The sequence below is a fragment of the Capsicum annuum genome, chromosome 7 (assembly GCF_002878395.1).
Source record: "Capsicum annuum cultivar UCD-10X-F1 chromosome 7, UCD10Xv1.1, whole genome shotgun sequence".
Lineage (NCBI taxonomy): Eukaryota > Viridiplantae > Streptophyta > Magnoliopsida > Solanales > Solanaceae > Capsicum > Capsicum annuum.
In genome coordinates, this window is record NC_061117.1 from 174,484,112 (window position 1) to 174,507,283 (window position 23,172).

Here is a 23,172-nt window from a genome sequence, read left to right on the forward strand (position 1 = left end):
ATCAAAACTCATCTTAACTGTCCTCATCAGGTTAATCATCATCGTAATCAACCTCCATCCTTGCCGGATATCAACACATCATCAGTAGTATCCTTCGGCCTTGCCGAATATCAACATATCATCATAATAGTCATTACCGAATGACATACACTAAAATACTCATAAAAATAGTCATATCACCATAGAATCTCTATCTAGTCAACACTTACCAACTACTCGTTATTAGCTAACCAACACATTATAATAGAAATGCTAGTTCGCTAGTCATCACATAACCTTTAGTTATTAGCCTAAACATTATCCTTTACATAATCTTTATTCACGGAATAACAATTAACCATTATTTATTTAATAGCCAATATCTAACATCTAGTCAAGGTTCATCACTAGATCAAAGTTGCCATTTATCCACCATTTATTATTATCAACTAATCATCCTATATCTGTTAATCATTACTAGACAACACATTACTACTTATCACCTAACCGTCTTTTATTAACTGACATGATTCATTATCTAATCAGCATTTACCAACTAATTTTTGCTTCACTATTCATTAGTTAACCATTTAGCAACTATTCGAAGTTATTAACTAGTCACCTCTTATTACCAACATCTCTCATTATCTAGCCTCATTAACACACAACTCCTCATTTATCGACTAATCCACATCACGAACTTAGTCATTAATACCAACTAATCTTCACCTACACTAGATCCGACCTCACCATAAGTCACGAATTACCCATCGCTAGCTACCATATTTCAAGTTTCAACTAAGCAAGTTAACTAATACATTAGATTCCTAGCCATCAAGTGCAATAGTCCCCTAATAGACAACTAGTTACCATATAGCTTAACCGTTAATTAGGCAGAACAATTGTAAGATCATATTTTAGCTACAATCACATAAATTACTGATATAATACTCATGAATGTACCAAATATATGCATGCCATCACCAGTATCCAATCAATAAAGTTGTAAGCAACATACCGCATCTTCCTATATTCCATACCAGAGATGTGTATACAAACATATATGTATTCATAAATTGTAATCGTGTCCTTTACACTGATAAACACTCCTCAGATATTTAATCATTATCATAACATGACCCTTGGCCTATTAATTTATCCGGAATAGTCAGAACATCATAATCACGGCCTTAGGCCCATATATATATATCCAAAATTCATATTGATAATCATATTTATAAACCTTAGCATATCCCTAATTCTCTCGCATATAAAAGGTATAATATAGATAGGCATGTAATCGTCTATAGGATATCTTATATCGATAGGTCATACGTTATGACTATAGGTCATACGTTATGACTACGAGGAATATCACCTCTCTAGGCCAATCATCAAGTCTAAGAGGAAATAGCATCTCTATAGGTCACATAACGTATCTAGGAGGAATATCATATTTAAATGTCCAATATCACTTCCACAAAAAGTATCATAACTATAACTCAAAAGCCATAATTCTGAAACATCAATTCAAGTTAAGAAGTTATGAAGTAACCTTATTCTAAGATTTACTAGTCTCATCCATGTCTAACATCTTTAACCAAGTCCACAAGACTTAACACAAGTTTAGGCCTAAGTGGGTGTAACGACCCGATTCTAGTAATCGAAATGCTACATGGGCCCATGACCCCAAAGGACCACTAGCTAACCCATGACTGATATCTGTACCTGTACACTGCATAATATATTGAATAAATGCAGAATGCGTAAAAGCTGTAAGGCCATAAGGTTCACATCAGGTGAAGTCATAACATCTAAAATACAGTATCACAATACCACAGCTAAAGTCTGAATCAAATCTGAAAGCCTCTACATATGTCTGAATAAGGAGTTGAGGGGACATATTCCCAACTAACTCCATATACTGAAAGCAACTGAAATAAATAATGATAGCATAATAGTCCTCGAAGTATGAGGACTCATTGCGACTCTGCTGCTGAAACTGAAATGCTATTGGTGCTCTGGAGCTCGTGCTGCTGAACCTATGGTATAAAATAAAATACCATAGCACGAATGCGTCAGTATAATTGAATGTACTGAATATGCAAGTGAGGTAAGCTAATGCATGGGGTTCATATGCATGAACAATATTGACTAACATGAATGTGAGAATACATGCATGAATACAAAATAACTGTAACTGAGATCATGATACATAATTACTGAATTTGGGTACTGATATCATGAGTTTACTGATAACTGATAACATGAGTGGCTGTATTTGACAGTCCTGATATTCTGAGGAACTATCTGAGTTCTTTTACTGAGACTGATACTGAGACTGTGGGAAGTAGTTATTTAACCGACATGCCCCATATATTGCTATTATAGCTGAGCTGGGGTCCAATCTGTACCCTGACTGGAAGGGTGTCAATACTGCGCCACCGGTAAGGACAAACTGTGAGTGACCCTTATCTGGCAGGTACTCTAATGAGAATGGTGGGAGCCCTCATCTGACAGGTTAAGCCACCTCATCTACCCTTAACTGACAGGTATTGATGTCTCAACCTACGCTGGCTACGTAGTTCTGGAACGCAAGAATTGCTTCTAAGAATCACACCCTCTACTGGCAGGTGAGTTCCCATCCTTGGGTTCACTTGGTGCTAATTACTACTCCCATCTGAACAGACACTGAACATAATAAACTGAACCGTACATGGACTGAGTTTACCGAATTCCGTTGTCTGACAGAATATTATTAAATTCTTTTTACTGACTGAGTTCATGAGATTACTGAGATTTTTTCTTTCCTGAGTCACATGACTGACTGAATTCTACTGAACGTGGCTTGACTGAGGATATCGTGAAAATATGACATGACTCTAGGCACACAACTATATTTTTTCGGGTACAAGTACCCCTAGGACTCGATAGAAGAAAACTGACAAAGCATGACTTTCTTGAATACATGACCAACATCAACAATCCACAATATCATGACTTAGGGAATTTCATAACATACATGGTTATCATAATCTTGTACATAAATGGGATTGCAAATAGACATGGCATAAATTCATAGAGCTAGTTCATGAACAACCCAACAAGGTTTACAAGATACCTTCATAGCATGGAAACCATTTGGACATAGAGGTGTATCATGAATCCATCATTTAGTCATAATTTAGCTATATTAAATAATTTCTAGTTTCTTAGGCATATTATCAAACACCTTACATGTACAATTTTAGACATAGGTAAAATCATCAATTCAACAAATCTTAAACCGCCAAATTTATGGATTTCAACTTATATACTAACATATTTCATAAAATCACTTAAAGATTCCAACTTGGGAATCATCCAACACCAACAACATGATCATCAACGTCCAACTTGAAATTTCAAGAACTCAACATAAAGTTCATATGAATAATACTACAAAATAAATTAGTTTTCATGATTTCTTGAGATAACTCATGAAATTAAAATTTAATTTACATCAATAACATGGTTATAATCAATCCACAACATAAATATCATTATTTATAAATTTGAAAGAGGGTCTTTGAGCTTCATGGATGAAAGTAATCCATGAATCAACACTATACATACCTTAGATGAAAGATTCTTGAAGATTAACGGTGAAATTCCTTGATTCTTGAAGCTCCTATAAAACCCTATACTTGTTCTTGATGAATTTTGAGAGAAAACAAGCATATGTTGCTAAATTATGACTGATTCTCGTGTTTTTGTGTATATATATAGAGGTAGAAAAGACTAAAATACCCCTGGAGAAAGAGAGAAAGACGCAGCTGTCCTCTGTTGTTTTCAGGCTGATAGGATGAAGTAAATTGATCATAACTCTTTACTCAGATGTTCAAATTGAATGAAACTAATTGCATTGGAAAGAGGACTCAAAGATCTTTCGATTGATATATATCAGCTCTTCCAGTTCAAAATATTTAAGAAGTTATAATCGTTTGAAGTTGACCCTGAAATGCTGAAAACTGGGCAAGCAGTGGAGTTGCCAGGCGACGCGGGCCTTATCGCCCGTAGCTACTATTTTGGGCACCCAAAAGTGCCCTTACGCTAGTCTAAAAATTCCAAAACTCACCCGGGGTATACGACGACCTTTCTCCATCACAACGCAACTTGAAAATCCAAATACGAAGGTCGAGAAGGTCGTCAAATAAATCTTCGAAGTTCGAAGGTATAAAATGAAACTAAGTGTTTTCAACACCTAGCAAAAATTCTTCTAAGTGTTGGATTTTCTTATTAAGCCTCGAGAGCTGAGTTAGGCTTAGAATTTTACGGGTTATTACAATATCTCCACCTTGGGAACATTCGTCCTCAAATGAGACTGACTGAGAGGGAAGAAATTAATAAGCTGAACATGAACTGAACATGAATGACTAAATAGTACAAGCTGAAAATCACTTAATCTATACAAATTCACAAAAATCTAGAATCATCAAAATATGTAACTGTATCCCACAAATCAGCAAATACTTTCTCAAGTTAAGTCGACATCACCACAACACACTAAATTAAAAAATTAGAGTTGCATCATCCTTAACTGTTGCTTTAATTTCTTTAAGAGTTGTATCGTCCTTCCCATAGACAATTATCCTTTATCGTCGAACTAAATAGCACAAGTGAGGTTGGAGGATTTTACGTCAAATGAGGTTGCTGATGGGTATACCCTTTTCTATTTGTTTATAAGATCGGGTCTATGGTTATTGGGTCGGGTAAGCTTATGGGTAAGAAATTATACATGTGGATGCTAATATAGAATGTTGAGGTGACTTTTTTAATCTAGGTGGCGGCTTTAGTGGAATTCTGTTAGAGGGAGTGATATTTTTGAGCTAAATATTTAATGAAGGAGTATTTTTGAGCCAAAAAACTAACGAGATATTTTTGAGCCATTTGTGATACTCAAGAGAATTTTTGCTTTTTCCGTACTAACAATGTAGGATACAAAATATTGAAGAACCCTTGTTCTTTATAATTCACCAAATATACTCTCTTTCCTCCCTCTCTGCCTCCTTCTCTCTAAACACACCATATATATATATAGATTCACTTGATATATATACAGAGAGAGAGAGAGAGAGAGAGAGGTAGGTAGGTATATACACACTATACTAGAGAATATTTGTGGTGTTATAGGCTGGGGGGGGTGGTGGTGAAGATGAACAGCAGCTGCAGCAAGAGTGGTGGTGGAGTAGTAGGTGCTAGGGTTTCAATCCCAAACAGTATGAGGAAGACGATCCAAAACATCAAAGAAATCACTGGAAATCATAGTGAAGATGACATATATGCAATGTTAAGGGAATGCTCTATGGATCCCAATGAAACTGCTCAGAAGCTCCTCTCTCAGGGTGATTTTTTTTTCTATGTCCTCTTTTTATTTATGTACAGTGCTCTATGTGCGTTGTTGTTGTTGTGTGTGTGTATAGTTAATACTTTGCTATGTTTGTTTAGCTGGCTGTCACTTTAATGTGGAGATGGGTTTGATCTTGTTTTCTTTATTTTTGTTGATCTGTTTTTGGTGCTTTGATTACTCTATAGAATGAATTTCCCTTTCTGGAGACACCCTTTTTCAATTTTCACTCTTTCTTTATTTTTTCCCTTTTCTCGAGATTTTCAATTTGTCTTGATTCTTTTTTCTCTTTTATCCTTTTGGTCTTCTGCATGTGTGCCCCTTACTCGATTGAGTCGGGGTTTACACCTTCACGGCCCTTTGTTTTCTTTCTCTTTTTTATCTCTTTCTGGTGTTCTAAATTTGGGGTTTGTGGTGGCAGGGTGGGAGGGGGTTGGGGCAGAATTCAATTTTGGGTTCACTGTGTAAAAGGGCTGCTTTTATGTTATGGTGTTTGAGAAAAAAAGCCTCCTGATAGATGTAATCACCCTTCTCCCCCCTTCCTCCCCTTCCCCGCAAAAAAAGAGTGTGGTGGTGCTGGTGGGGTGGGGGAGGGGGAGAGTTCAATTTTGGGTTGCCAATAATGCCTTTAATATGTTATGTGTTTGAGAAAAAAACCTCCCTGCCCCCCCTCCCCCTCCCCACAAAAGAAAAAGGAGGGGGGGGGGGGGAGATTACAATTTGCTCTTAGATCAAGATCATATTTTTGCGGCAGATTACATATGATTTTGGGTTAAAAACTATGATTTATTGAACACTAGGTTGATGGTTAGTCCAATGCTTTTAAGAATAAATGTACCCATTCACAGTTTTTTTGATAAGGAAATGTGGTATTCACATTAGGAGCATACAGGTTCTCTTGTTCTATCTTTATTCACATTAGGAGCATACAAGGTCTCTTGTTCTATCTTTCTTGGTATCCTTGTTCAGTGACATAACTAAGTTTCTTTACTAACCTCTTTAATGCTTTGTTTGCAGATACATTCCATGAAGTTAAAAGGAAGCGTGATCGAAGAAAAGAGGTACGGTTAGGAACTGATCTGCATACCTACAATCGCTTTCTATAATATGAAAAAAAATGAACTTATTAATTCGCCTGTAATTTTTTTCGGGAGTGGCATAAATATGAGTTATCTTTTCTGCATTCTCGTTATCTATTTTTGGTACCTGAAGAGGTTATTGTAGTGCATACTGTTGGTCTGTGGTTGACATACTGATTTATAAGTGCTATTGGTGGTGTAGGTTCTAGAATCTCTGCATTATCTAGGGTGAGCAACTGATTTATTGCCTGAAATAGATAACAAATTCAATAGCGTATACATAGACCTGTCGAAATCACGTAGTTGTTCAGCATATGCAAATGCCATTTTTTGTTGAACTGCTGTAATTATAGATTTATAGTTGCAGCTTATTTTGTTGTTCTGCTGAAGAAAATCATATTGCAATAATTAAAGCTTTGGTTTATCGAAAAAGTTCCTGATGTAAATACCATTATGCATGAGCACCTTAGCAGAATTCATTCACCTTTTGAAGTTTTGGTTCTTCAGAACCTAATGAATGTCAAAAGGGTCTCTTTTTCGGAGTACTTACGGTCTAATCAATTTTGTATAAGCATCTCACTTAAATTGCATTGTTTTTTTTTCTTTTAAACGCCTAATAAATGAAGAAGTGTTTTGGGTTACCATAGACCTTTCACCTGCTTTGTTTGCACTCTTAGCCTCAGAATTCAGTCAAGGAGTCTGCTGAATCAAAGTGGAAAACAGGCATGCAGGGCAGGGGGAACAAAGGGATTCGTGGGAATTCGACTTCTCGTCATGCTTCAAAAGGTAAAAAAATATTTTCTCATGTCTTCCTGCATTTTGGTAGTCTCTTGTGATGTTGCAGAGCCCTGGTTACAAGCCCATCCTTTCTAACAGACTCAATCTACTTCCTTTTCATCTGTTCTAATGTGCCCTTCTTTCTAAATGACAAAAGGCTCTGATTTTTTAGATTTAAATGTCTAATCTACACTCTGTCACTTTGTTTACACATTTCACCTGTTATTTCAAATACATCTTAACTGATTTTAAGCACTTATTCAGGCTTTCTGGCCATTATCAGGCTTTAAAGAATTGATTTCACACTTTTAAGTCCTTTGCATTCTCTCACAGGAAAAAAACTTTATAGTTCTTTTAGATTGATCTTATGTTCCTCTCTTCCCTTATCCACTCATTCTACCATGTGTATGTTTTGTCAGATGTAGGCGATGGAAAGAGTGGGAAAGATAACATTACCAATCAAATTCTTGACAAGAGTGTCAACCTATCTTCTGTACCTTATGTTGAGGCAAAGAATATTTCAAGGTGGTATTGCTGTTTATGTTTTTTTCTCCTATATAGGCAATTGTTGCATATGCATGATACCTTGGTTTGCCAGGGTCATACCGTTCATAATAGATTACAACAAAATCCTTCTTAGGATTTTGGTTGCCTAGATTATCTGGTCTTACTTTGAAGTTCTAATTTTTTTTAATTGTTTTTCAGCTCATCAAGTGCTGCATTAAATGGGCCTAGTGGTCTAGCTTCCGGGAGCAACAGTATGGTGCAAAATGCTCATGCATTTACAAGAAGAGGAGTTAAACATTTTGAAGCAAATAAAGATATGCAGACAGCTTCTGCTGATGCAAGCAGAAACCCAAAAGCGGTTACAGGAAACAGGGATGTGCATGGGCAGAGGATGCCAAACTCCGGCAATTCTTCAAGAATGCTATCTTCACCACCTTCATCAGGAGCTTATCTCTCAGCTGCAGATCCTGTGCTCTTGCCATCTCAAGATTCACGACCCGTTGGTGTAGTAGGCACAGTTAGAAGGGAAGTTGGGAGACAGCATTCTCCTGTTGAACGTGTTTCTTCTAACTCCGATGGGAGCAAAAAAACTACTGGTAAAGGCTTTTAAGATTTAATAATATGAAGCTGTTATTGTTTGATAGAATATTTGTTACGATTAGTATAATTATATATTTTATCATCCCCTTTTTGTTTTTTTAAGGACTTCTTACTGCCCAATTTGTGAAGCTTATATATTTCTTTCCCCTCACATCCTGGTAGCAATTTCTGATGCTGGAAGTTCAAATGTCCAAGTAAAGATGCCAAGCAAATTTCAGGGGCCTGGAAAGAATCAACTTCATGAGCACTCACCAACTGCTTCGTCAAACCATGGTGGTTCTTCCGTTAGTAGGCCGTCATCTAATTACAACAATCGATCTCAAACAGCTTGTCCACAAAAAGGTATAGTAATTTAACGTGATCTGTATGATATAAATAATGCCCCAACTTCTCAAATGATTTACTAAATAGATGTTGTTAGTTTTTTTGTTACTATTGCTGTGTAGTTTGATAATTGAAGTTCTTGACTTTTGCATTATAATTACCTGCGTAGTGTACTTCTACCTTTTCCTTTTGTACTTGGATAAGGGAAGCTTGAATATAATGTAAATAACTTTCAGATGAAGAACCTGATCAAGAAATATGCGGAGAAACCTTTTGTTGATCCATCTACACAGAACAAAATTTTGCAATTGCAGCCTATGTTTCAGCTTCAGAGAAAACTGTAAATTTTGTGAAATTTGCAGTGATGGGAGTGGAATGGTGTGCTTGGATAGAGTAGAATACTAGAGATTGTTGTTCATTTAAGAAAAATGCTAGAAATCTTCAAAGCAGTGGTTATTCATGTGCACAACATCTAGTATCAGAGAGAGTTGACAGATCGCACCTTCTTTTTTTGGTAAAAGCAGACTGCCCAAAACCCAAAAAAGTTTACGGGTTAGGTATATGTGTCATAATTATGAAGTTCAAAACTTGTCTACGGGGCTTAGTTCAAGTGGCTGTGACTTGTGACTTAGGTCACAGGTTCGAGTCCAGCACCATGCAAACTAAGCATATTATGTAAGTGGAGAAGGTTAGAGGGGCCATTCCATTGTCCTCGAGTTTCAATGGTTGCATCGGTCCTAATTTTTCGGTCATAGAAAAATTGTGATGTTCAAAACTTTTGAGTTTGGATTATAGTTGTTAAACTAATGAAGCAAAGTAGTTATTTGCATGTAACTTACCAGATTTTTTAAAAAGTAGTTGTTTTGAATGTTCAGACTTCGGGTGCTCTGTTATTATTATATATGAAGGCAACAGTTGGTACTGATGCTTTAGAACCTTCCATGCCACTACTACCTTGCTGTTGTAGAGACAAATTAATTAATCTGCAAGTTCCTAGTAGGGCGATCTGTTTTAGAGATTAGAAAATGAATATTTTTTTTGAGCCAGAGACGAGAGACTGAATATTTTTTGATCAGGTAAACAATTTCATTTCATAAATCAAAAGGCCAAAGTCGGCTGTACACAAGAAGTATACTAAAAAGTAAATAACCTACAAAATAATATGGTTCTGTATAAAGGACACTCAATCCTCTATACATCCCAAAACTACATGGGTAAACCAAAAATAGCTGAAGGGATCAAAGACTACTCCTCAACTGCCCAAAATTCATTTCTACCCCTTCAAATGCCCTCTTATTTATCTCTCCAAATGGTCCACATCAAAGCCGCAGGAACAATATTCCATTTTTTTCCTCTTTGCTCTCTCTTGCTTCTTTCAGCTTTCAAGCAAAGCAAAACAACAGGTCCTTCACAGACCTTGACATCACCCAAGACATACCATATCAACTGAACATATCCTACCACAGTTTTGTGGAAAGGCTGCAGTGGAGTAAAAGATGATCCACAGCTTCGCCTGCCCTCCTTGTGTAAGTAGTAACACCAGCTGATGCAAACAACTTTCCTTTTTCTAAGGGTTTTCCGCCATCAAAATAATCCCTCTAGATACCTTCCTTGGTATCTTAGGAACCCGAATTGACTATCCGAGAAAAGCCTCCTCTTCCCCCACCAAGAGTTTCTCATAATAGGAATTGACAGAAAACACACCTCTGTTCCCCAACTTCCATCTCATTTTACTGGGTATTTCGATTGGCTCACAATGCTGATTGAGTAAAACTAGCTGCCTTTGAAATTAATTCACCTCTCAATCCTGGAAATCCCTGCTGCACTTCAAATTCCAAATGCTTCTTCCCCCTGTGTTCCCCTAATTTGGTGGACTACCGCCTCCCTTTGACAAGATATCCTATAAATGCTCAGAAAATCATCTTTTAACGCCATATTTCCACACCATATATGTCCCCAAAAACTAATTCTTCTCCCATCTCCTACCTTGAAAGAGAAGTTTTTGTAAAAATTTACCCATCCCTTCGTGATATTCCTCCACACGCAAGCAACATTGTGATCCCCCCCCCCCCCCCCCCCCCCCACCCCCCCTCCATTACCCCATATTTATCTTCTATCACTTCTTTCCATAAAGATTATACCTCCACCCCGAATCTCCAAAACCATTTCGCAGAAAAGCTTTGTTAAAGACCCTTAAATCTGTAACTCCCCCGCCCTCCTTTAGGAGTAGTCACTGGCTCCCCAACTTCAAAGTCTTTCCTGTAATGCTGATAGGAGCCTGAACCAAGGACATAAAGTAAGGAGGGATGCTCGATAAAGTGCCCTTAATAAGCACTTACTTCCCACCTTTTGACAAATGAGCGAATGGATATAAAGCTGTTATTCCAGTTACACGCCATCTCCCACTGGAACTTTTCTTTGATAACATAATGCAATTTATCAAGAAATAGTAAAACCATTTCCGACAAGAACACTTGCATGTGGGTAAGATCATAAATTATCAGAACACAAATTTATGATGAACTTTGAAGAAGAACGAGTGTAACAACTCTTCTGAGATGCTTTGTGAAATTAAAAAGAAGCATTTGCATGCCCAGAACAATGAATAGAGAGCAAAAACTTTTGGAACAAGCAATGAAATCTTTGATTTTCTTTTCATAAAAAAATGTCGAAAGGGTTCCTTTTCATGCCACAGAATTTTGAAGTCTCAAATTCTTGTTGATTTGGTCATATGAGCTGAAGTTGAGCTCAGTGTAGATTAAACAAGATGAACTAATGGGAACTTAAGCTTTGTTTGCTTGTTTTTATTGACAATATATTATTATGTGTAGCATTTTAAAATGTTTGTGTGAAGGTTTTCTAACCCTTTTGTAATCTTCTTGCTTACAGGATTGCCCCCCCCCCCCCCCCCCCCCCCCCCCCCCCAAAAAAAAAAAAACCAACAGCGATTGCATTACATACCTCCAAAAAAAAAAAGAAATCATGTAAATAAGACATCTAACTATATAAATCTTGCTGGATACTTTCAGAGACTATCAAATCAAAACACAATTTTTCCAGTATTGTTGTTTAACTTAAAAATTTCTATATTACTCCACCTGTAATTCTATAATATACAGTATATATAGATGGGTTCAATGAGTGCTCAATAAAGGCCCATCTTAGGCTGGTGACCTTCGTTGCACTTTGGAGGATGGGGGTTAGCCCTAGCCGTTGAGCCTATATCATAATGTACATACTTGGATTTTTTTTTCTAGAATGCATATATACTATTTCTAGAATTGTTCACAAATAAAAAAGATAGTCCAATCTGGAACTTAGCTCAAGCTTGAGTTTCCAAAATCAAAATGTTGCACCAGAGATGTTTAAGTGCAAGATGTTCACGTTCTCAAAATAGAAGTTGGTTGTTGGCTCGTTACTAGTCATCTGGTCCCTTGCATAAGTTAAGTTTGCTGGATACGGCGTTGTAAAGGTTATAGAAAATATTGATCTCTGTTTAGATACTTGTCTAAAGTTACTTTTGAAATGTATAGTGTCTTCAGTTTTTGTGTTTGTTATGCTTTTAACTCTGTCGCTAGATGGCTAGAGTGTTCCCATAATTCGGGCCTTAGTGCTGTAAGTCTCTTTGCTTGTTTTATGGTTCGAGTTCACTTGCTATATTGGAAAATATGAAGAGCATCTTAGCAAATAGAGTTTGTCTTTCCCCATCTATTCAGTAATTCATGCTGGAAGCATAATACCGTCTTCTATGTTTTTATACAGTAGGTCCGTGTAAGGAATGGAAGCCAAAGCCTGTAAACAGTAATCTTGCTCAGGGGTCTGCTCCTGCTGCTGTTGCTTCGTCTGGTGTTTCTACGGTTTCTGTTGAAGTCAATACTCTGTCACAGCCTCCTGCTTCTGTTCCTGAAACAAAAGAAGTTACTGAGGATCTGCAGAAAAAGTTGGAGGAATCACACATTTCAGATGTTGAACATGTTATTATCCCTAACCACCTTCACGTTCCTGAGGTTGAAAAACTTGGGTTCTGTTTTGGAAGTTTCGAGGCTAGCTTTAGTTTGGGCCCAACCACAAATAATGCTCCTGAGCATGACAGAAGTCAACCACTTCCTGAAGCTTCCAAATGCCTTGAAGAAGCTGCAGCTGCACAACTTCCAAGGTCTCTCTCTCTCTCTCTCTCTCTCTCTCTCTCTCTATCTATCTATCTATCTATCTCCGCTGCTCCACCTTTGCCCTATTGATACGGCAGAAGTTCGTTTGCAGCAATTTCTGTTATAGCTGTACTTATCAACCAAGAAATGTAACTTCTATTTAATCTTTAGGTAGTCGTTTGGTTTCAAAATACAGTTTCAACAGTAATATTAAAGGACTAACTCGAAAACACGCTATCAGTAGATGGTTTAGATACGTCTTCTATTCCCTTTGTCCCACTTCTTCTGTCACAGTTCAACTATCTTACTTTTGGTTGTGTCGGGTTTTCCCAGTTTTGGTCCACCTACTTAAAAAAAGAAAACGTGACACTTCTGCTGTCACAGTTCAACTATCTTACTTTTGGTTTTGTCGGGTTTTCCCAGTTTTGGTCCACCTACTTAAAAAAAGAAAAAGGCATCGCCAAACACAATTTTTCCATAAAGATAAAATTCTTCTTCAGTTCATTCTTCTCTCCATTTTCTTGGTGACTGAGAAATCTGTCGGGGGTCAATTCTTTGGACCTAACGCAACTTTGCATGGTGCAAGGCTCGAACATGTGACCTAAGTCACAAATCTTTCAACCTTTGCCCCTTGAACTGAGCTCTTAGGGGCTTCTTTTCTCCATTTTGGACCTATATATATTTCGTATTGGTGACCAAGAAATCCCCAAGGGCCGTTGTGCAAGTTGGAAACTTGGTGGAAAATGGATTCACCTGTCTACCCTTCTCCACTTAAATGTAAGGCTTTTCTCTATTGTAGGGTTCAAACCGTGATGTGCGCCTAACTCACACATCATGCCCTGCGCTGTTACCACTAGACCAGATCCCGGGCGTGCCTACATATATATTTAAATACTAAAACTTCCAAGTCTCAACTTAAGACACTGTCTAGTGTATCAAACACTGTTTTTGGATAAAGGGAGTAAGTTGGACTTAACTTGACTACCTGAAGTTCAGTGCTCTAAAGTATCAAGCTTCAATTTTTTAGTTTTAGGGTTCAATCTTCAACCTTATGATACAACTTCTTAGTCAGTTCTTATCCTTGCACGAACTTGTATTCTTATTTTGTGGTTCTATTCTTTGAAAAGATCTCCGTGGACATAGAGATCCAAAGGCTTGTGAAAATTCATTTTGGTTTGGGGGAGGGGTGGGAGGGTGGGTAATTCTTGTTGTAGCTTTGAAAAGATGCCCCCGCTTTTTTATTTTTTGGTGTAAACATGAGATGTTTGCCTAGTTTTTCGTTTTGGACTTGCCGAAATATTTTCTCCCCAAATCAAAATTGAATTCTGATGCATGAATAGATTTGCACCTCCTGCAGTTCTAGCATTTCACACCTGACATTTTTCTTCTGTATGAATTGTGCAGTAATCAAAATGCATCACCAGCTGTGGAGGACACAGATAGTCCTGATCAGCCTCCACTTTCACATGGACAGGAGAGTTTGCCTGCAAAAGGAGATGATGATATCTCATCCTCCGCTCCAGAGTGCAGTGAACCGAAGCAAGAGACTCTGCAGTCAGGCCAACAGTATTCAGTTGTTCATACATCCCCCAACTATAATTTTGGCTTTGTGCCAACAATGTTGGGCAATCAGGTCCCACCCTTCGAAAGCTCTGAATCTCAACCTCGAGACGTTTCTCGTCTTCCAAATTTCCTTGTAGGTTTTCATTCTCTGATTTTTGGTATACCTATTGTGTCATCATATAATACTGTCTGAAGCCTCAAGGTGTTATTTGTATAACGAACATACATATTGGTGCTTTGAACATCACAGCAGTTTGACTGAATTCTTTTCTCAGTGTATACTGGTTTTACCTCAATATGTGGTAGGGACCTAGGATATTCAAGTGCTTGTTCAGTTGTGCTCAGTTTCGTATTAATGACTCTAGGAACTATTTAACATCAATTGCTTCTGCGAAAATGATTCTACATGTTCCTAGAAATCATGTCAATAATCAATACATTTTGAAGCATTTGTATGATTTATCTCGGAAAATATGCTTGTTATACTCCAGAAATTTTACAGCAATTAATTTGTTCAGGTTCAGCAATCCATTGACCCAAACTACTATGCCCAATTCTACCGTTCGAGTGCTGATAGTGATGGCCGCATTTCACCCTTTCATTCAGCGGGTGTTTCTACTCAGTACAATGGCAATGTTGCAGTTGCGCCGCCAGACACTTCTCAATCACCTCAAGAGGTTGGAATCCATCTCGACTGAGTGCTGGTTTATATTTTTGTCTTTAGTTTTTTTCTAATTTTGCGGGGAGAAAGATAAGCAGAAGGAGAAGGGAAGAGAAGTGTGTGCTAAGGGGTTAGGGTTCTGGTGTTTACCTAAATACATCGAAAAGCTGTCTTGTCCCCTGTATGCTTGAGTCATAATTAGTGTCTGGTTGATTCTTTAGCTAGGCACGGGAAGGCAATTCTCTACAATCTGAAATGCAGTTACGGGTAGGCAGCATACTGAAATTCAGAAATAGACGAATAAATTTCTAGATTATGGTGAAAATTCTCTAACTCTTGTAGACATAATTCCAGATGATAAACATGAATTGTATTCAATCAAATGCTTTCTGAATAACCAAGGAAGCAATATTAAATCAGATCCCATGCTGTTTAAATTGCGAGCTCACCAAATCTTCTTTTGCTAGAACATGCTTTCTTGATTAATATTGTAGTTCTCCCAGGAGGTCTCATTAAGCCTCTTAGTGATGAGTAAATATGTTCTATTACTTCTTTATATGCACTAAAATCTTTTGCTTGGATGCCCTTCTGTCCCTTTTAATAGATCAGTCTTGATTTAACCTCTTATGGTGATGTCCAAGTAGTTTCATGGGAAAATCTGCATAATAAATAATGCGCAGAGAACAACTATTTACTTTTGGGACATCAGTTACATGATACATTGATGTGCCGACTTCAATTGACCCACCCCTAAGATTGTTCTTGTATTTATTTATTTGATTGTTCTGCAGGGCGGGAACACTCTTGCTTTATCTGCAGCAGCTCCGACACCACTTGTGACTCAAGCTGCTGGGCTTATGCAGAGTTCTATAGCTGTACCACAACAACCTGTCCCCGTATTTCGACAGGCTACAGCGATGCATCTGCCCCATTATCCTCCGAATTATATTCCCTATGGTCACTATTTTTCACCACTTTACGTTCCACCAACAGCCATCCATCAATTATATAGCAATGGTGCATTTTCCCAGCAACCTCAGGCTGGTGGTATATATCCGCCTCCACCATCAGCTGCTGCCAGATACTCGCTTTCGCAATATAGACCAGGAGCTAATGTGGGAAGTTCAGCTCACATGGGAGTGCCCGGCACTTATGCGCCATATGGATCCACTCCTGTCAACTATAACCCTAGTTCAGCTACAACTTCTGGAAACCCTGCTTCCAATGAGGATCTTTCTGCATCTCAGTTCCAGGAGAACAATGTCTATGTGAGTGGACAACAGGTTGGTCCTATTATCTGCTCTTAGCAATGTTGGTAATTCATTATACGCCATTGAAATATGTCCTGGGAATATGTGCGCCAATTTTTCTGAAAATAGTGAAATGTGGCTATTTAGAGCTTGAAATTCTTTGAGCAGTAGTGGTAAGGGCTGGTATGAATTGAAGCAAAAAACTGATAAAGTCTAAATCTAATTGGAGTACATTGTATCAGTTGGACCTCTAGGGAAGTTGAGAACCCCATCAGGAAGATCTGAACTATGGTACCAGCTGCATTTTTTGGTGTATTTGGTGTGAAAGGAATAGTACATGTTTTGATGGGGTATCAACTCAAATATGTTCACTCAAAGCTAGTTGTTTGGTTAGCCTATTTTGCTTGGCCAACCATAAAAGTATTGACTCATTCATGGATTTTGTCAGTTCCTTGGTGCTTTATATTCTTGTATATTCTGGACTGATATTTGCTCTTCTGCTGTGACTATTGCATCCAATGGATGCTGTTTTTAATGAAATTCTACTACATAAAAAAAGGGAGTATGTTAACTTGTCAAATTGAGTTTGATGTTAGTTTTGTTTATAATTGTAATATATCCATTATAATATATGTAATTTAAGTGTTATCACTTGTCCATTCCTAGCTAAGTGTCTGCTAGCTAATAGAGGGTTTGTCCCGACCTGTGGAAGTTGAGGGGGCCAGCATGTGCATGTTAACTAGGGTGGCAGTACACGGTTATCTCAAGAACTTAATAAAGCTCTACACCCAAGGGTGTGGCCTAGTGTTTCAATGAAGTTGGGTTGAGCACCATGAGGTCTCAGGTTCAATTCCCAACAGTGACAAACACTAGGTGATTTCTTCCCATCTGTTCTAGCTTTGGTGGACAGAGTTACTTGAACTCTGGTACCTGTTGCTGGTGGGAGGTGGCAGGTATCCCGTGGAATTAGTCGAGGTGCGCGTAAGGTGGCCCAGATACCACGGTTATCAAAAACATAAAAATAAAAATAAAGCTCTCTATTTTTTTTAAAGTCACCTCAGAAGAAAATTAAACCTGCCATGGCCTGCCGGCAAGCTTCTTGTCTAAGGAGCCATATGGGCGGTTGCAGCAATTCATGAATTTTTGTGTCTGTCTCAGGGAAAGCTGCAGTATGAGTTTATATTGTTTCCTAATCATTTCTCTTGCAGTAGTCTGTATGCTTTATGTGATTCAGTAGAGAGCTCAACACTGAACAGCTATGATTCGTCATGAATTGACTGCTTTGTTGTAATTTGGTTTCAGATGTTGATATTTTAGCCAACATTATCAAGGATTTGGTTTTAAAATGAGCGTGAATTTTTTAGAAGTAAATAGAAATATGCAGAGTAACGGTGAGATTGACGAGGATGTCTCGCACCGTATTGGGGCGGGATGGATGAAGTGGAAGCTAGCGTCGGGGGTGCTGTGTGATAAGAAGGTGCCGCCCAAGCTTAAAGGCAAATTCTACAGGGTGGTAGTCCGTCCGGCCTTGTTGTATGGAGCGGAGTGTTGGCCAGTTAAGAACTCCCACATCCAAAAAATGAAGGTGGCAGAAATGCGGATGTTGCGCTGGATGTGTGGGCTGACTAGAGGGGATAGAGTTCGGAATGAGACTATCCGGGAGAAGGTTGGTGTGACTTCAGTGGAGTGCAAGATGCGGGAAGCCCGATTGAGATGGTTCGGACACGTGAAGAGGAGGGGCATGGATGCCTCGGTCCGTAGGTGTGAGAGGCTGGCGTTGGATGGTTTTAGGCGGGGTAGGGGTAGGCCGAAGAAGTACTGGGGTGAGGTGATTAGGCGGGACATGGAGCAGTTACAGCTCACCGAGGACATGACCCTAGATAGGAAGGTCTGGAGGACGCGAATTACGGCAGAGGACTAGGGTCAGTTTTGGGTCGCTAGTGTAGGGAATTACTTGGTGGGGGTTTTATTCCTGTTATGATTCCGTGTTCCGTGTTCCATGTTTTATTACGAATCTGTGTGCTTTCCTCTGTTTTGTATTACTTATGGGTGCCGTATTTATGTTATGTAATCTGCTTCTGTGCTTTACTATGTGTTGGTGTGGTAGCTCGTGCCTTGAGCCGGGGGTCTATTGGAAACAACCTTTCTACTTCTTTAGAGGTAGAGGTTTGGACTGCGTACATCTTATCCCCCCAGACCCCACTAGGTGGGAATACACTGGGTTTGTTGTTGTTGTTGTTGTAAATAGAAATATGTTGCATCATTACATTTGAGGAAGTTACAAGGATTCCTTGTGTTTATTGTATAGAGACTTTAGTTTTGCATGGAGCAGCGTGGTAGTAGTGGGGTTTGTATGCTGCCCAATTAAACACTTGTACATGATACATCTCTGTGATCCAGTTGCGGAATGAATTCTGTACTTCTGAAACAGAGATAACAATTAGAATTTCTGAATGTAATTGTTGCTGTGTTAACTTAGTTGCCTTCAGAATAATTTGTCTTACCAGTTTGCTTAAAATTTGTTGGAGTTGTAAGGTTAACTTCAACTCTTTGAAGTGACAACAAAGAAAGAAAGAAAACAAATTAATTTACTGCACAAAGGATGATTTTTCATTAATTTGAAGTGGTGCTTAAATACTAAAAAAATGCAATAACTAAAGCCTATAATTAAGCCACTACTTTGTATATGATTTCATGATCAGCAATATCCAAAACATCTACACCACTAACATCTAAAAATCAGCCACGAAACTAAGTTGAGAACATGGCTAAAAAAGCTGGATAATGTCCAACAATTGCTCCTACTTTTACTGCAGTAACTGAGGCAATAATCAACACTCCTCCTTGCTTTAGTTGTTGCAAATTCTAAGTCTTTCTCCAAGAAATTCAAATCTGCTCTTTGGCAAGGCTTTGGTAAACATATCTGCTAGTTGAAGATCTGTAACGGTGTCCGGTACCCACATTGGAGTCCGACTAATCCGGATTCGCGCCTCGTAGGGCCCCATTTGGGGGGAAGCGCTCCCTTTGAGTGACGGAGTTCGGTGAGGACTAGTCAGATCTGTGTGGATTAATTTTAGCTTCTCAATGGCTCTCCAGGTTGCTTTCTTGAAAGAAAGTCTTGCTTGCCAAATTGACAAGTTCTGTAATATGGTATTTTGGCTTCAAGATTAGGCAGCCCTCGAACCAGATCTTTCTTTGTGAGTTATTTACAGCAGCATGGTTGAAATGTTCGAGTCTTTTGTGCAGAACTTGTGCATTGATCTTAGTTGCAGAATAAGCTTTGTGCTCATGATCTAAAAGATCCAATATAAAGCTCCTTCCCTTCATCATTACCTTGAATAAGTTTCTGCTATCTTCATCCTTGATTTGTCAGTAATTGGATTCAAAGAGAAGTTTGAAACCATTCTCAATCATCTGGCCAACACTTAACAAACTATGACTAATATTAGGTACAAAAAACACATCTTTGATTAGTTTTGTACCTGAGGAGCATTTCATTTCCACAGTACCTTTGCCTTCAACAGAATTAGTCTCCATTACCAACTTGTACTTTGGAAATTACTGAAGTATCCAACTCCTTAAAGAGATCACGGTCAAATGCCATGTGGTTTGTGCAACCACTGTCAATAAGCCACTTGTCATTCGAGCAGCTAGTTGCCAAACATGTCGCTACAAAGAGTTGCTTTTCATCTTCCTGATTAGCTACCTATGCAGCATTAGTTTGTGCAGCAGTAGTTTGCTGAGTATTCTTGCAAACCTTCTGATGATCACACTGTTGGTCTGGCCTTCTACAGCATTTGAACGGTGGATGACCCTTCTTTCCATAATGCTTGCAAGGAGGAAAATCATCACCTATTGGGAGTCCCAGGAGAATGAGAACCTGAGTTTTCCTTGTTATTCTACTTCTTCTTTCCTTGGTCTCCTTGATTTGATTGAACTTTTGCAGGTAGTGCACCCTCAACAGATCCTTCGGACCTCATAAGTCTTCTCTGTTCTTGTGCCTGCAAAGCATTCAACAGTTCTGTCAAACTAATCTGTGACAATTCCTTAGAATTTTTCAGTGTGGAAATAGTTGTTTCAAACCATTCGGGGACTGTTACTAGAATTTTTTGAACCAATCTAGAATCAGGAAATTCAGAGCCAAGTAATCTTACATTGTTGGCAATGTTGAGTAATCTATTAGAATACTCTTTGATTGTCTCTGAATCCTTCATCTTCTGAAGTTCAAATTCTCAGATCAGGTTAAGAGTACGCATACCTTTGATCCGTTCATCTCCTTCATATTCTTTCTCAAGGAAACTCCAGACTTCAAAAGCTGATTTCAATGTCATAATCCTGACAAAGATTTCAGATGAGACTGCAACGAATAACGTTGCTCTAGCCTTTGATTTTCTTGTTTTCTTTTCCTTGTGATTCCTCATTTGCGTCATGGTTGGATTTTCAGGCGAGGGAGGAACTTCGTAGTCCTCCTCAACAGCTTTCCACAAATCGTTTGCCTCCATATATGCCTCCATTCTTGCTGCCTCAGATATGATAGCCTTCACCTTTGAAGACGGGTGGTGCTAGTGCAGTGAAAGGAGTCTCTGAATCCATAGGAGAAAAAAACAAGAAGAGAAAGATATGTTTCCCTCAAATGCAGGTCTCTCAAGAAGAGAGCTCTTGATACCAATTTGTTGGAGTTGTAAGGTTAACTTCAACTCTTTGAAGTGAAAACAAAGAAGAGAACAAATTAATTTACTGCACAAAGGATGATTTTTCATTAATCTGAAGTGGTGCTTAAGTACTAAAAAAATGCAATAACTAAAGCCTGTAATTAAGCCACTACTTTGTACATGATTTTATGATCAGCAATATCCAAAACAACTACACCACTAACTTCTAAAAATCAGCCACTAAACTAAGTTGAGAACATGGCTAAAAAAGCTGGATAATGTCCAACAATTGCTCCTACTTTTACTGCAGTAACTGAGGCAATAGTCAACAAACTTCATACTTAACTTTCCTACTCTGATTAAATAACTTGTACCGTGTACTCGACGCCCTCTTCCACATTGATTTCCTTTAACCACTTCATCAAAAATATTTATCATCTGTGCCTATGTTTGAAGAATGTGATTGTAGATGCAACATCTCTTTTTTGCAGAGTGAAAGCTCAGGTGTGTGGATTAATGCGCACAATAGAGATTTATCTAGTTTGCAAGCAAGCTCCTTTTATAATCTTCCTCAGGGTCAAGTGGCTCTAACACCCACTCAACCTGGACATGGAGCTTTTGCTGGTATTTATCACCCTGCTCAACCAGTTACAGCATCAACTGTTCATCCACTTATGCAGCAGTCTCAAACGATAGCTGGTCCAGTTGATATGGTTGGACCAACCGCCAATGTGTATCAACGGCCTCAGCATTCACAGATGAACTGGCCAAATAGTTATTGAGGAGCTATTCTTTTGTTTGCAAAGCATAAAATGAGAAATGAAAATCGCCATTGGAGTTTTTAGAGATGCAACATGTTTTGATGTGGAGGAATGATTCCAGCAAATGTGGGAAAGAAATGTGCTGGCTGACTGTAAATTAAGAAGGGTGCCAAACAAAAGAACTTCACCAAGTATCTCTTCTTTGCTTGGACAGAGGATTTAAATGGTGAATCCTCCTGTAACTGATAGTGACAGATTTTAGTTGAGGCAGGTATATGCGGATTGGTTTTGTTTACAACTTAATAGCCTTCAATAGTTTTGACCATTTTATTAGAGTAACCATGAGAGGTTAAACTTTTTTCTTCCCTATATATTTCTTCCTTTGGTAGGGAATTTAGGACTCTTGAAAGCAATGAGGTTCACAGGGTTTTTTAATACATCTTGCTTTCTTGCTCATCTTTGTACCTGTAAATTTGATTTTGAGTGACTGTTGTAATTGTTGGTTGGTGCAAAGAAAAATGTGGCATTATTCGCAGTAAACTGTGAGTTGAATTGATACATCTGAAAGGCTCTTTTGTTGGCGTAGAAAATTTGACATTGGTGGTCTCGCGTGCAATTCACTGTTAGAATACTATCTAATCTTGAAATTTCTCCGACCTTTACCATTTCTGGACACTGGGGTTGCACTAGATATTGCAGTGCCAATTTTGCCAGAAGGAACTGGAGAAGTAAAAATATTATGAATCACTTGGTATTTTTTTGGGGTAGATCTTTGCCGTGTTTCCATTTTAATGAAATGTTTGTTTGTATCGTAAAATCATGCATTTGAATACATGATAAAAGTTCCTTTGAAATTTTGAATAGTTTTGCTTGTATTGTCAAACGTCTTTTATATATATATATATATATAAAAAGAAGAATAGAGAGAGTAATTGTTATTTCTCTTGAGAAATGAGAGATCATAAGATTGAGGAAAAGACAAATGAGAGATCATAAGATTGAGAATACAATGAGTAAAATCTCTCTATTTATAGGGGAAAATATTCTTAGTTTCTGATTAAAAGACAGATACTTTAAATTTTGATAGATATCAATTAGATTTAGTTTCTGACTAAAAGACAGATACTTCAAATATATCAACTAGATTTTGATAGATCTTTATCTATATTCTTGATAGATATTCACTATAATGTAAATATATTTATAACATTCCCCTTTGAATGTCTAATTGATAGATATTGTGCCTCATTAAAATCTTACTATAAAAAATCCAAACCTAGTAAAAAAATTTAGTGAAGGAAAAAGAGTATATATCTTTAACAATACGTATATACGCTGCCTCATTAAAAACCTTATAAGAAAAATTCAATGGGACAAAACCTCGTAAGGAAAAAAAGCACTCCCTCTAATGAGAGCATCCTTGAGCCTTTGCATTCCGATCTTGTGCACCATCTTCTTAAAAATTACAGCAGGAGGAGACTTGGT

At 38.1% G+C, this 23,172-nt stretch overlaps 1 protein-coding gene across 6 annotated transcripts; it reads left to right on the top strand.

Annotated features, from left to right (window-relative positions):
• The first annotated feature begins 4,560 nt into the window (after positions 1-4,560).
• LOC107878083 (GBF-interacting protein 1-like) lies at positions 4,561-22,227 on the top strand. 6 transcript variants are annotated; one of them, XM_016724961.2, is made up of 11 exons: positions 4,561-5,363; positions 6,383-6,426; positions 7,122-7,230; positions 7,641-7,746; positions 7,927-8,324; positions 8,491-8,670; positions 12,418-12,808; positions 14,205-14,496; positions 14,882-15,040; positions 15,816-16,307; positions 21,418-22,227. In XM_016724961.2, exons 1-11 carry the CDS (start codon positions 5,174-5,176, stop codon positions 21,706-21,708), a joined length of 2,652 nt encoding a protein of 883 aa, XP_016580447.1. In that variant the 5' UTR covers positions 4,561-5,173; the 3' UTR covers positions 21,709-22,227. The 6 variants fall into 6 exon arrangements, with proteins under 6 accessions (XP_016580447.1, XP_016580446.1, XP_016580450.1 ...); XM_016724960.2 differs by having other exon boundaries at positions 4,957-5,363; positions 12,415-12,808; XM_016724964.2 differs by having other exon boundaries at positions 4,984-5,363; positions 12,415-12,808; positions 15,816-16,292.
• The last annotated feature ends 945 nt before the right edge of the window (positions 22,228-23,172 follow it).

Coding starts and splice junctions, on each gene's coding strand:
- LOC107878083 (XM_016724960.2), top strand. CDS start 5,174: ATGAACAGCAGCTGCAGCAAGAGTGGTGGTGGAGTAGTAGGTGCTAGG. Junction 7,231..7,640: donor TTCTCGTCATGCTTCAAAAG/GTAAAAAAATAT, acceptor ATGTTTTGTCAG/ATGTAGGCGATGGAAAGAGT. Junction 8,325..8,490: donor TGGGAGCAAAAAAACTACTG/GTAAAGGCTTTT, acceptor ACATCCTGGTAG/CAATTTCTGATGCTGGAAGT.